General features: G+C 37.1%; 1 protein-coding gene across 1 annotated transcript; it reads right to left on the bottom strand.

Moving 5' to 3' along the window:
* Positions 1 to 5,455: 5,455 nt before the first annotated feature.
* On the bottom strand, positions 5,456 to 5,740 carry PCOAH_00002290 (SICA antigen; the record flags this gene model as incomplete). Its single annotated transcript, XM_020057046.1, has 1 exon — positions 5,456 to 5,740. One exon carries the CDS (start codon positions 5,738 to 5,740, stop codon positions 5,456 to 5,458), a length of 285 nt encoding a protein of 94 aa, XP_019912690.1.
* Positions 5,741 to 15,354: the final 9,614 nt, after the last annotated feature.

Here is a 15,354-nt window from a genome sequence, read left to right as displayed (position 1 = left end):
ATTGCACTCCTTACTAAGCATCCTCCCCTTTTTCTATTATGTTCATATAGGGAAGGGAGTATGCAATTTTCTCTCTTAAAAAGTAGAAATTCCTATTTGAAATGTTCACTTTTTATGTTCTACTGTTATTTGTTAAAGGAGCATTATTAAGGAAAATTTCAGAGCATACATATATTGTATACAGTTCACATATGAATGCATGCATATGTACATGTGCATATGTGCATGTATAGAGAGAGGGAGAGTGCATAAATTTTATCCCCTTCCCCTTTTTTGACGAATTGTGTATATTGTATATACCATTATTTTTTGAGCTATTCCATATTTCATTCACCATTGCAGATATATGTGATCACTGTTTGTAATGAATAAAAAAGTGAATAAGAAATTGAATGAAATGTGAATAAAAATTGAATAAAATATATGAATGGATACACCTTATTGTGTTGTATGTATGTATGTATACCTTCCGCCGCCCCTCCACTTCCTTCTTGGAAAAGCTTTTGAATGAATTAACATGTTAAAAGTGGAGTATATATATAGATATAGATATATAGATATATAGATATAGATATATAAAATGTACGGAATAAATTCAGAAAAGAAGTTTGTATATATTATGATCCTAAACTTTTTTTTTATGGAGAGTGCACACTACTCATTGTTCAAATTATTTAGAACCGTCTTTATATATATTCATTCATATGTACACAATAATGATGATATATTGCATATCACATTAGGATGGGTTGGATTGATTGATTGTGCATATCACACATTAGGGATTGGATCGTTGGGACCATTAGGAATTATTCTTTTTATTTTTTTTTATGTATGCATGCATGGTTTTACATATATATACACTAATTATAATGTCCCATACAAAGTATACTCTATACATAGTTACATGTGGGAAATAATTATTTCGCTATAAATCAATTATGTTTGTAAAGAAGTGGGCAAAACATAAAAATTTTTCGCTAGGAATATGCATCCCCCACCGTAAGAAAGTTCATCAAAAAAAAAGAAATTTCCAAGAACAAATGTTTTAGGAAAATTACTGAATTTTGAACCACATTATTCATGCCAATATTTCATCCGTAGTCCCAAAATTTGTTCAATGAGCAATTCTGTATAGGGTATAAAGAATGTTGGGGCACTTTTATGTAACTTCTTAATATAACAGGGAACAGTATATTCTATGTTCATAATATTCAAACACTAATAGAGTACAGTAACGAATATGGCACATACACCACATATAGTGGACGATTCGCCTGTCCACCTCAATCTTCCTCCCTAACAGTTCCTACATTCGTAGTGTTCTATGTGCTTAATGAAAGTGCATTGACGCCTCTACTTTTTTTCCTACAATCATTTTTATTCTAATATACCTAATAAGTTATAGCCCCATGAAATATAGTTTAATAAATGGTGTCCGCATTACCTATGTATCATGTATATACACAAACCATCATCTACCACCAGAAGGGGAAAAAAAAAAGTACAATCATTTCTCACACATATATCGTTTAAAAACACATGTGGACGGATTGTATTCATAAAATGTGGGTTCATATAGGGGTTCACATGGTGCACATATACCACAAATAAAATGTGAGTGGCCCTCCACCCCTCACTCCTCCCCACACACTACATGTGTGTGCTGAATTATAAGGCAAATGGTGGCACCTGTTCTGGTAGTACATATTCTGGTAGTACCTGTTATAAAAGCACGTGTTATAACAGCACAATTCGTTCATTACAAGGGATAGCTGCGTAGATGGCACCTGAATTGGTGACACATATTCTGGCAGTGCCTGTTATGGCAGCACAATTCGTCCATTACAGGGCACAGATGCATCGGTGTCAGCTGAATTGATGGCACCCCTTCGGGGCGGAGCACCTATGTGGGTAGCACCTGAATGGGGGGCACCTATTCCATATGTGTGTAGAAAAGTTTAATGTGTGTTGTGTTCTACACACATATATATATGCATATATATGTTCATATTTATATATTAAACAATGAACTCTAATTATAACAAATGGAATGAACGAATGGATTAGACGAATGTAGAGTGACGAATGAAAGAATGGAATGAACGAATGGATTAGACGAATGAACGAATGGACTAAACGAATGGAATAAACGAATGGAATGAAAAGAATGGATCCATTAAATTAGTGAATTAATATGTGTGTTGTGTGGTTCTGCACACATATAAAATATTTTTCATATATGTGTGTGTGTCGGGGGAAAAAAAAATAATTACTTTGTATTTTAGGAAGTATGGTGAATATAACATATATATATGTATGTATGTATGTAGAACTCATATTTTTATGTCCTTCCCCCGAACACCCCATTTTTTTTTTTTTTTTTTTTTTTTTTTTTTTCCTTTAATATAAGCCACATTTCTTTAATATGAATAACCACTCTGGGGGAGGGGGCAAAAGAAAAAGAAAGGAAGGTTATTATTATTGGAAGCTTATGGGAAAGAGGTGTATGGCAAGTTACTTTTGCAGGAATACACATATTTCCTTATTAATAATGTATGCAGTTCTTTATGTTATATATTTATTGTACTCTGTGAGTTGAGCTATTTTACTTAGTCTGAATAGGTGTTCACAATAAAGAGAGGGGAGGAGATAGAATGTATGCTCTCTATGCACATGCATATGACCTGTATAGTACACATATATGTACTATATATGGTGAAAAAAATATTTTATTAATTCTTATAGCACATAAAATAAACACATTAATTAATAAATGTATCATGATATTTTTGTTCAAAGGGAGGAAATATTATGTTCTTATGTAAGAAATAACTTTGTGAGGCAAATAATTGTATAGTGTTCCAAATAATCGCATAAGATTAAATGATACGGAATGTGGAGGGTGTATAAGGAATATACACATCTCTTCCTTCCTTATTCTATTACTTCAGCACATCTGCATTACTTTTGCATGAACTATATGAATGAGTATTTGATATATATGTACATAGTATACTACTGTGCTACTTTGAAAATTGAACAGTGTGTACTAATTAAGGCAAGTGAAAAATTCCATATACTAACAATCATAAAAGAAGCAAAATTCTTATATACTTCCGTTCCCTATACTAAATGTATAAATAAACAAAAAATTTCAGTACATAAATTCTATTACATGTACACAAAAATATACATAAACAACAACAGAAGAAGAAAATATATACAACACACATAAACAATGTCACCAGAAGCACAGGGTACACCATTAAAGGTTAGTCCTCCCCTCCTTAGACCCCTTCCTTTTCCTTACCCTTAGACCCTCCTTTCCTCCTCCTTCCCCTCTTTCTTCCATTCCATTATAAATAATGATGTGTATATAATGTATACACATTATTCTCTATGCAATAATACACACACAATATGAATGAAATAAAAAGCATGTAGATAAACACATTGGAAATACACATATTTATGTATTCCACTCTTTCTTGTCAACAACTATATTTGTAGGAGTACCTTTCAAAGCAATTAAATTCAGCGGTCTACTTCTATAATTTCTTTGAACAGAGCGCACTGGCCTGTAATGATACTTGCGTACAGAATATAGGACGACTCAAAGGTTCATATAGTAATATAAAGGATGACATTGATAAGATCGTGAAAGGTGTGTGCTACGCATTAAAAATGGATAAATGGGATGGCAGCTTATTTAGTAGTGTGCGCTGCCATTTTCTATATTATTGGATTGGGGAAAAATTATTTAAAAGTGGTATAGGTCCCCATTTCAAGAGCACGCTAAGCACTATTTGCTCATATTTAAAGGATTGGTACAGGAGTCCAGGATGTACACTTCTATGCCCTGATAATGTTGACAAGGAAATTTTCGGCCACATGAAAACCATATATGAATTCCTTTATGATTATAACACCATATATACTTTTACACGGAACTACAGATCTAAATGTGAAGAAAAATATAGAACTTACTTAGAAGAAATTTCTGAAGCACATAAAAAAGTTGAACAACACTGTACGGACAAACACAATGATGATTACTGTAAAAACATTTGGACAAAGCAGAAAGGAGGAATTCTGGAGAAATTATCACAATTGAAATGTGAACCACCAGCTGCGGAGAAAAAAAGTCAAGCATGTCCCTCTGCGGACCAAGAACTACAGATATCCTCTTCCACCCTATACGTACCTAACAACCTTCCTTCCACCACTACCACTGCTCTTTCTTCGATCTTTGGCACCCTAGCAACAATAGGTGCCCCGTTTTTATTATACAAAGTAAGCATCTAAAAAATTTAAAAATTTAAAAATTTAAAAAAAAAAAATTGAATCATTTAACAACCTTCCTTCTACCCCTAACAAAACACCTAACACACCTTCCGTCCTTAGACATTCCTTTCCTTCCTCCTCCTAAACCCTCCCTTCTTCCTTTTTCCCTTAGACCTCTTCCTTCACTCCTTAGACCACCCTAACAACCCTCCTTCCATCACCCCTAAGAATCATGCTTCCACCCTACAACCTAACAACCCACCTACCACCACACTAACAACCTAACAACCTTCCTTCCACCAACCACCCTAACAACACCACCCTAACAATCCACCTACCACCTACTGACTAACAACCCTAATAACCTTCCTACCAGCATCCTAACAACTTTCCCTGCTTCCTCCTTTTCTTTCAGTATAAACCATGGTCTTCTTGGTTAGGTAACCATTCTTCCGGAGGAAGAAAAAGGAGAAGAAGGTCCACAGGGCAGAAGTTTGACGAATTAACAGAAACTTCAACAATAGGTCCAACAACAGAGGATGATTCAACAGTATATGGTGTACAGTCTCGAAGGGGAAGAACAGGAACAAGAACCAATAATAGTACAACAGATCATCGGAATATAGGCCGCCAGAATATTGGTTACCAAAACATGTAAGACCTGTAAAAGAATGTTTGCCGTCAGAGGAACATAAATAACACCGCACACAGAATGAATACAATGTAAGAAGCAAAAATGACCATTCTTCCTTTCTTTCGCTCATTATTCTTTTTTCCTCCATTCCTTTTCTTTCCTTCCTTCTTTTCTTCATATTTCATTACTTTTTTTTCTCTCCTTCCATTTGTATGTTTAAATAACAGCTTGACATAAGGTACTCCCAAAAAGGGGCGCGGAAAAAAAAAAAAAGGAAGGTGCTGACCTTCCTTAAAGAAATATTCTTCTATTTTAAAAAAACAAAAAAAAAAATATAGTGAAGTTAAAAAATTTTATAACAGAATGAATAAGCATTTTTTAATTCTTCAATAAAAAAAGAAATTTTACCGAACAAATCAAAATAAAGTGAAAAATTTTTTTTTCACTTCCACTTCTATTGTTTACACATGAACATGTAAACAATTTAATATAAAACAAACAAAAAAAAAAAAAGTGAAAAATATTTACTACATCCTAAAACACGGAATCTGAACTTGGAACCCGTTCCTTAAGAACATCTTTCTTAGGAACACCTTCCTTAGGACCACCTTCCATAGGAACATCTTCCATTGGAACAAAGCCTTCCTCCGTAAACCCGGAATCTGAACTTGGAACCTGTTCCTTAGGAAAATTTTCTTGTTTTATATATTGGGGTCCAATAAATTCTTCTACAATTATTTTAAGGAAGTCTTCGTTCGTCAAATGCAGGTCCCCCTTTTGACATTCGTCTAAGACTTCTAAATGAATATCAATAATCATGCGTCGAAGTACACCACGAGGACGACCAGCACGGCGACCAACGTCCCGTTTTTTCCTCCTTTTTATAGGAGTAGAACGAGGTTTACGTTCCTTCACTAAAGTATATCCATGTGGACCATCCTGGTCGTCCGCATGGTGAACAATCTGCTGACCTAAGGAGGAACCACGTACTTGATAAGCTCTTCTGTAACGTTTTCTTGTCTTACGAAGCATTCCAAAATACTGAACAGAAAAAAAAAAAAAAAAAAGGGAGAGTAAATGTTTCTTTAATAGGGGTGTGAAATGTTTGTTCACACGCAACAGGAATTACTACTTCAAACACCCAAAAATGCAAAATCCTACACACACACACACCCCTAAAGTGTAAAATCCTACATACACACATCCCTAAAATGCGAAGATCCGACATGCACACCCGCCAAAAATGTGAAATCCCACACAAACACCCTAAATGCGAAACCATAGAGCCACTTACTCATTTATTGCTTTTTTTTTTTTTTTTTTTTTTTTTTTTTCTTATATTAATGTTTTTTCTTTTCTTACCTTCAAGAGCAAGTAGCTCATAACAAGAATACCAGTCATTGAAGGAATTAAAGGAAGGTATGATGTAGGAAGGTCAATCTTGCTAGTAAGTTTGGCAGGAGCAGCAGGATCCGGAGCAGGAACCTCGGGTGCACCTGAAGTAGTGAGAGAAAGGAAGAAAATAGAAGGTGTGGAAGTGTTGTTTCCATATAATGTAGTGCGATAGTATGACCCTAAGTTGTTGTAGGTGTACCCTTCTTGGGTGCACTTCCTTCCTCCAGAAGGTGGAAGGAAAGAAAGGAAGTATTCACTTCACTTCCTTCTTTCCTTCGTCAAGGAGGAATGTTATTCCTTCCTTCTTTCAAGAAGGTAATGTTCCTTTCCCTGGAAAGTTGTTCACCTTCCTTCCTTTCATCCTTACGAAGGTAATATTCCCTTTCCTTCCCTTCAGGAGGAGAAGGAACCTTTTTATTTCCCCAAGAAGGAATTTTGTTCCTTCTCTTCCTTCCTGTTAGGGATGTAACCTTCCCTTTCCTTAGACCCTTCCATTCCTTTCTTAGACCTTCCTTTCCTTTCTTAGATCTTCCTTTCCTTTCCTTCCTTCTATAGACCCTTCCTTCCACCTCTAACACCACCTTTCTTCCACCCCTAGCAACCTTCATTCTACCACCCCAAACAATCTTCCTTCCACCTACCACCCTACCACCTAACAACCTCCCTTTCACCCTACTACCACCCCTAACAACCTTCCCTTTCACCCTACTACCACCACCGTAACAACCTTCCTTCCACCAACCACCTAACACAACCTTCAATCCACCAACCACCTCGAACAACCTTCCATACACCCCTTCCTTACACCCCCATTACAACCCCCCTTCTACCTCCCTTACATCACCCTAGCAACCTTCCTTTAACCAGTCACCACCGTAACAACCTTCCCTTCCACCTACCACCCCTAACAACCACCTTCCGTCCACCTACCACCACGCCTAAGAACCTTCCTTCGACGCCTTAACAATCATGCTTCCTTCCACCAACTACCACCCCAACAACCTACCTACCACCCTGTTCTTAAGTAAGTTTACTTTTTAGGGGATATTGTACTTTTACCTTCTTCAGCTGGATTAGGATCCTCCACCTGTATTTTTGGTTGTGGTTTTTCTGGTATAGGTACTGGTGGTTTCTTCTCTTCAGAAACTGGAAGTTCATTTTCAGAAGAAACCTCCCCTGACTCTTCCGTTTCATTTGATGTAGGCACCACCCCTCGCCCTTCCTCTCCTCCACTAACCGTTTCGGAGGGTTCGAGGGGTCGTGGTTGGGGGGTGGACTGTGAACCCTTCTTTTTTTCTTCCTCCTCCTGCTCTATTTTTTCTATTTTATCTTTCATATTTTGCACATTCCCTACCCATTCCTTTAAACCATCACTCAGCTCCTTCTTATTCTCGTTATCCTTCCTCTCTACTCTTCCATTAGGAATGTACATATTCCTTACCCTTCTACACTCACCATACTTATCAGCATGTCCAAAGCACTTTGCCCGTATTTTTTTCCTTATTCCTGTAATAATTTTATTTAGTGTTTCGTCATTATGTTTGTATAAACTTTTCATGGAACCATATACACACTTTACACTTTTATTCCCTCCCTCCATATGTTCTTCTATTTCCTCTATACCCCTAAAAATCTCTCTAACAATTTCTAGGGGTACACAATATTCTTCCAACCCCAATAGCCACATATTCAGTAGGTCACACTTTGTTACACATGGCTTCGCCCGTGTACTTGCTCTACCCTCAGTTGCACAATCATATTCACTGTCCTTTACGAACAATAAATTCTTTACAAGGTCCTGGCAGAACTCTTTATGCCCTTCCTTTTCGAACATAACTTGATCATCCTCGTCGTCGCATATAGCGGACAATGCTTCATACTTTGCAAAATCATACTTCCTAATATTATATTCTTCATCTTCATTAACTGGATTATTAAAAAACTCCGTGAAGACTTCCTCCCATTCCACTGTAAATGTGAATGTTAAAAAATAACATGAATATGAATATAACTTCATTCCTTATTTATTCTTTGTACTATAATTATAGTGGAATATACTTCATTCCACATACCACATGTATACTGTGTGTAGATTCTAATTATGTAGAATGGAAACTTTCTTTACCTTGTTCGTCATCGTCAACACCTTCAATTTTTATTTTATAACAACCCGACCCAGTGGAAGTGGACGTGGGGGGTATGGCACTCTGAACGGTTTGTTCTAACTCCTTTAACTTCTTTGCCACGTCCTTCTCTTCTTCCTTTACTTCTTTCTCAAATTTTTCAATAATCTGCTGTAAATTTTCTGAACCGCTCTTACCACTTATCACTTGGGAGTTCACTCCTTTTTCTCTGCGCGCAAGATTCGTAACTTCCGGCTCCTCTTCCCTGGATTGCCCTTTACCCTCTGTGCACCATTTCTCCGTGGTTAATGCTTCCATTTTAGTATACAACGCATTTGTGCGAAATAGGTAGTACAATTCATCTTCAGTATCTCTTTTGTCTCCGTCTCGGTCAGGAATGTTTGGTTCACCGTATGTACATTCCGCATAGTTCTTATGTGGAGGCAGTGAATCCCTTATCAGTTTCACCTTCTCAAATGCGTGCTTTATAATTTCCTTAGGAGCACAGAACCTTTGCATATAATATGTCCAAAAATTCAATAAATTACATACAGAAATTCCCTTTACGATTTTTTCACATGGTGTTTGTCCCTGAGTCTGGTTTTTATAATCCTTCCCAACATCGGTCACTAACATTATATTTCTCATCAATATTTTACAGAACTCTTCATACTTATTCATGCCACTTTTAACACTATCCAAATCACCACACAATGCTAACGTACTTCCCAGCTCGTCATACTGTTTCTTGTCCTCTTCAGATACATCCCTCGAAAAATGAGTGAACCATTCCCAAATATTGACTGTGTAAAGAAAATAAATAATATGTAATTGCAATGTAATCGTTCTTCCTTTACTTAAGCAGAACCTTTATTCTATATGAAAAAAAAAGAAAAAAAAAACAAAAAAAGGAATAACTTCCTTTCATGTCTACATTCACTGAATATGCGTAATAAATTAGAATGCTCCCTTACGGTCTACCCCTTCTTCAAATTCTCCCTTCTCCTTCCCAGGACATTCATATGGGGTCTTCTTTTTTTTTATTTTCTCTCCTAACGTTTGTATTACTGTGCCCACCTTATCTGTAGGCACATATTGCTTGTTCTCTACTATGTTTTTCATTTCTTCCAAATTTCTCTCCTGGAGCCACTTTGGCTTCTCTTTTTCCGGCAGGTTCTTCTTTTTGGTGTCTATTTTATTGAACCTCTCATCAGTGCAGCTGCCGATATGGGCGTTATGTATATTACCCTTTTCCGCGACATTTTTGATTTGGTCCTTATTCCATTCTGCCAAGACTGCACCTACAAATTTCGTCCCTATTTTCATTTGATTGAAGTCCATTCCTGCGCATAGTGCAGCATGATTAGGGAATTTGCCCATTGCTCTCAGCCCCGGCATACCATAGGTTACATAATCTATATATTTATGGAAACAGTTGTGATACCCAAATATTTGATATAAGGTGGTCATTCCAACTACACATCTTAAGAAGATTCCTTCTTCATCCATTTCCTTAATTGTCGTCTGTTTCATGCCCTTTATCGGCATTCCATTCATATAATAGTAAACCTTAAAGAAAGCTTTACATAATGCTTTCTCTGGTCCACGAATATTAAATCCGGCATCCTCCCCGACTTTGTCATCACAGAATTCTTTCATTTCGTCTCCCCCAACCCTCTTTAGTATATTTATCAGTTCGTCCCACATTTCTTTCATTTCCTTCCATATTCTTTTCTATAGGGTAAAATAGTGAGAGTACGCACACACCATAGGTGCCCCGTATTATAATTCTATATAATCCATGCCAGTATATACATGTGCGCACATATATACAGTAGTTTATTAGGAACAAGGTATATTACGTCGAAGGCCTGGCTCGAGTGCTTTCTCATTTCCTGGTGCCACTTCCGCACCAAATTCCAAACAATCCCGGCCATGCTGATATAAGTATTATATACTAAACTTCCGTATTTCCTGAATCTTTGTCTTACTTTACAATTTTATATAGACTTTTACATACTTCTTAATCTATTCTTACTTCTTCCTTATTTTTTTCTTCTTCCTTTTTTTTCCTTAAGGGTAATAACCTTCCTCCCTTTATACACACTATTGCGTTAATAAAAAAATAATACAAAGGAATTACACACCTTCCCCGCTTTTTTTTTCTTTCTAAAACCTTTTCACTTTTTTCTTAGAAACTTTTTTTTTTTTTTTTACCGAAAACTTCTTCTTTACCTAAACCTTCGTTCTTTAAACGTGAAAAATTACTTCTTTACACTTTTTCTTTAAACTTCTTTTTCTTTTTCTAAACATTCCTTCTTTACATAAATCTTCTTTTATTCCTTAAACCATCCTTCTTTACACCCTAAACGTTCCTTTTTTTTTTCTTCCGCAATCCTTCCTTCTATAGATCTTTTCATTTTTTTTCTCCCCTTAAACCTTCCTTCTTTCTAATCTTCCTTCTGTACACCTTCCTTCTTCTTTTTTTCTTCTTCCTTAAATCTTCTTTCTTTACACCTTTTCTTTCTTTTCCTAAAATTTTCTTCTTTTATTCCTTAAGTCTTATTTTACTTCTTCTTTAAAACTTTTTTTTTTTTTTTTTTTTTTTTAAATACACCCTTCGGGTGTACCCCTACTTAAAGGAAGTGACCTTCTTTCCTTGAACCCTAATAACATCATTCTAACACATCTAAAATCCTTCACTTTAATATCTTTACACCCTACCTCTACATCCAACACCCCTTCATTCTAGCACCTCCGAATCATCTAACACCCCTTCCTTCCACCCCTAACACCCAAAACTGCACCCCTCTGCACACCTTCCTCCCTTTCTTCAATTTTTTTTTTTTTTTTTTTTTTTATTTTATTCTTCTTTCTCCTTAAAGGAAGTGACCTTCCTCCCTAACGCTCCTAACAACCATTCTTTCCACCTGCGACCACCCTAGCAATCCGCCTACCACCTTCCACCTAGCAATCCACCTATCACCCTACCGCCTAACAACCCACCTAACAACCCACCTAACAACCCACCTAACAACCAACATACCACCCATCTACCACCCACCTAACAACCAACCTACCACCCACCTAACAACCCACCTACCACCACCCTAACAACCCACCTACCACCACCATAACAACCCATCTACCACCACCATAACAACCCACCTACCACCACCCTAACAACCCACCTACCACCACCCTAACAACCTTGCTTCCATCAACCACCCCTAACAACCCACTTAGCACCTTAACACCCTACAACCTCTAACACAACCTTCCATTCTACCACCCCTAGCAATCTTCCTTGCACCTACTAGCTCTAACAACCGTACATTTACCACACCTAAGAACCTTTCTTCCAACCTTCCACTCGTAACAACCTTCCTCCCTCCCCTAACAAGCCATCTGAAGAATCACCACCCAAAGATTCAACACTTAACAACCTTCCTTCCACCAAAGAACCTTACAACCCACCTACCCCCAAGCATACGACCTATTACCCCCCAGCCATACGACTACCTCAACACCTCCCAATACTATTATACCATGATTATAATGTATATGTAGGCACCAATCCTCATGGTCCATATGTAGAACTGCTATTCTATTCATTGTACTTTACTGCACAGCATTGTATTGCATTATGCACTATGGACATTCTATTCATACGTACATATGTTTTTCCCCATCATAATAATGTGTGCATAGCTCATAATAATAGGGGATAATGTTCTTCCCCACTACAACCGCCCCCCAAAAAAGGGGGGGCATATTCCCACTACAACCACCTCCAAAAAAAGGGAGATGTTCCCACTACCACCTCCTAAAAAGGGAGGGCGGATGATGATGTTTCCACTATAACCTCCCCCAAAAAAAGGGGGATGGGGATTGATGTTCCCGCCCACTACAGCCACGTCCTAAAAGAGGGGAAGGTATGATAGGTGGGAAGGGGTGATGCTTCCCCCCCCACTGCAATAATCTTCCAAAAGAGGGGAACATTACGGAGGGGGGACCATGGCTTCCCTACAACCTTCCTAAAAAAGGGGAAAGATGGGATGGAAGGGCATGATATTCCCCCTACAACGTCCTACAAGGGGGGTTTCCACACTCCAAAAAAAGAAGGGGAGAGGTTGTGAATGAGGTATGTTGTTAAGTACCCCCGTTATATGTGGGGAGGATGTGCGTCCCCATATATACAGGAGGAACATGCCATATGTGGGAATATCCCATATGGGGCATCTATATGGGGAGCACATCCCATATAAGGGGGTATCCTATATGGGGAAAATCCCATATAAGGGGGTATCCTATATGGGGAAAATCCCATATAAGGGGGTATCCTATATGGGGAACATCCCATATAAGGGGGTAGGAACTCATATAGGGAACATCCTATATGGGGACCAGCACCCCTTCGCATTATATTCTACTTCCTTCTCATTTAATTCCATAAAAATGTACACGCTCCTCCCTTCACTAAATATGGATGCATGTTCAAATTTAGAAGAGGGTGGGGGGGGAGAGAGGAAGGGAATTTATTCTCTGTGTGTATAAAGTATACTACATGTATATGTGTGGTAACAATTTTTTTCTAAATGAACAACCACCACCTCCTTTCCCTTCTCCACACACATAACAATAATAAAACATAAATATAGTAGTACATATAATAAAATTTTTACCCAGGAAAAATTGTACCCCCTCCATATATAATACCTTAATAAGGTACAAATAATAATATAATGTATGCATGCTGAATCTATAGGGAATTGGGGTTCCCTTCTTTCACATTTCATTATTCGTGCACATTTATTTATATTTTACTCTAATTTTTCACATAATAATGTGATGTATATAAATATAGTGCATTGTCATTTCTCAAAAATAGAAGAATGTATACTGAATGGAAAAGTAGAAATTTTGATATATATTCGTTAGTTGAAATCATCCTAAAAATTGGTGAAAATCCTAATATATGCACACATTTTTCATAAATGTAGAAAAGGAACAATTTCCATATATACTTATTACATAAAGAAAAATGCACACATAGAAATCATGACAGTGACGATGGCACCGCAGGTTGGTCACTCCTCATTCGGAGTAGATAAATATTATAAATATAACACTCTATGTGTAATGTAATAATAGAAATGTAAGGAATGTACACATGTATGGTAAGGACTTACTTATATATTCTACTATTTCATCCTGCTCTTACCAATTCTATATTTATAGGTGGAAGTTTCAAATATGTTGCCCTCGGACGAAATGTATGCCCCTTTTGAGGGGAAAAGTACATGCCTAGGAAGAAGCAATGGGCAGGATTGTAACGAAATATTAGCAGAAAATGTGAAAGCAGCACTGATACCACGCGGAATTAGTGATCAAAACTTCGCCGAAAAAATCGTACAGAACTGGTATTATGCATGTAAAAAGGGGAAGGATAGCGACCCAGCCGACAGTACACTTTGTTATTTTTTATATTTTTGGATAGGTAAAAAAATAAAAGAACAGAAGCCTGATTATGAAGATTTTAGGAATGCCATGAAGGCAGCTTACCACCATCTGAACAGTTCACAATGTGATAATAGGTGCACCAATATATACTCTGATATGAGTGAAGTCTTTTTCGACTGGGCTAAAGACCTATTCGACTATTATTATAACAGTAAAATACTAACGACACAATCAGCAAATTATACATATTCCGACAGAACGAAATGTGACGAATGTCAGAAGAAAGCTCAAACAGCATATGAGAAATTAGAAAGTATGTGTGATGATAATAGTACATACTGTAAAGAATTTAAAAGGAAAAAGCAGAGCAAAGAATATCCAGAACCGAAGAAATTAGATTGTCCTGGAGCACCTGAAACGGAGCCCGAAAACGAGGAAGAAGATGAGGATGTTTCATGCCCCCTAAAACTAACGGACGACTCCCACCACGACGCTATTCCGCCGGAAGGAGGAGTGTTAACGGTAAGTAAAAACAGGGCATAAACGGTTCCCAGCAAGAATTAATGTGCAAAATGAACATATGTAAATGTTGTGCATGCACGTATATTATTTTTCATATAATATGCTTTATACATAATGTACAATAATGTAAGGAAATAAGGCACATATATATACACGTGCATATATAAATATATATATATATATATGCACATGTTCCACACTTTTCTTCCCTCCCCCTGCCTAATTGTTTTTATAGAACGATCATTTGGATAAACTGCCTTCAAAATTGTTATATCAGAAATTCGAAGACCGTGCTGGTAACAATGATTGTGATGACCAGAACATGAACAACGTGAAGACGCAGTTAGAAGGAGCACTGAAGAAGCACGATTTTAACGACATTGATGAGGAGCAGATTATATATGCCTGGTGTTATGTGACTAAGGCAATGAAGAGGTGTGATGCCCTCCATGAGGAACGTTTAAAATTTTTTTACCTATGGTTAGGACATACACTTTTCGAAAAGAAGGACCAAATTAATTTATTTTCTGACCTTATGGATGAAATTAAAGAAGAACTGGATAAAGTAGAGGGGGGGGGTGATAAGTGTGGATTGCTATGCAAAAATGTTAACGACAAAACCGCTTTCGACAGGAGGAAACTAGCATATGAATATTATACAAACTATAAACGTATGGAAGAACAGTTAGCCCAATATAGTAAGAAGTGTGATAACAACTATCACACCTATCTCAATGATACTTATCAAGCTTGGGAGAAGGAACGTACAGAGTGTAGCGGGATTACTACGTCTGGTTCATATTGTGCCCAATTCAATACAGACTGTACAAAGCAGGAAGATAAGAACTTAACACAGTTGACTTGTATTCAGGAGCATAGAATAGGCGCTAGGGAAACGGAGGAACACGAGGAAGGTTCTTCTATGGGAGG

Source organism: Plasmodium coatneyi, chromosome 2 (genome assembly GCF_001680005.1).
Source record: "Plasmodium coatneyi strain Hackeri chromosome 2, complete sequence".
Lineage (NCBI taxonomy): Eukaryota > Apicomplexa > Aconoidasida > Haemosporida > Plasmodiidae > Plasmodium > Plasmodium coatneyi.
This window is presented reverse-complemented; position numbering and strand designations above follow the sequence as displayed.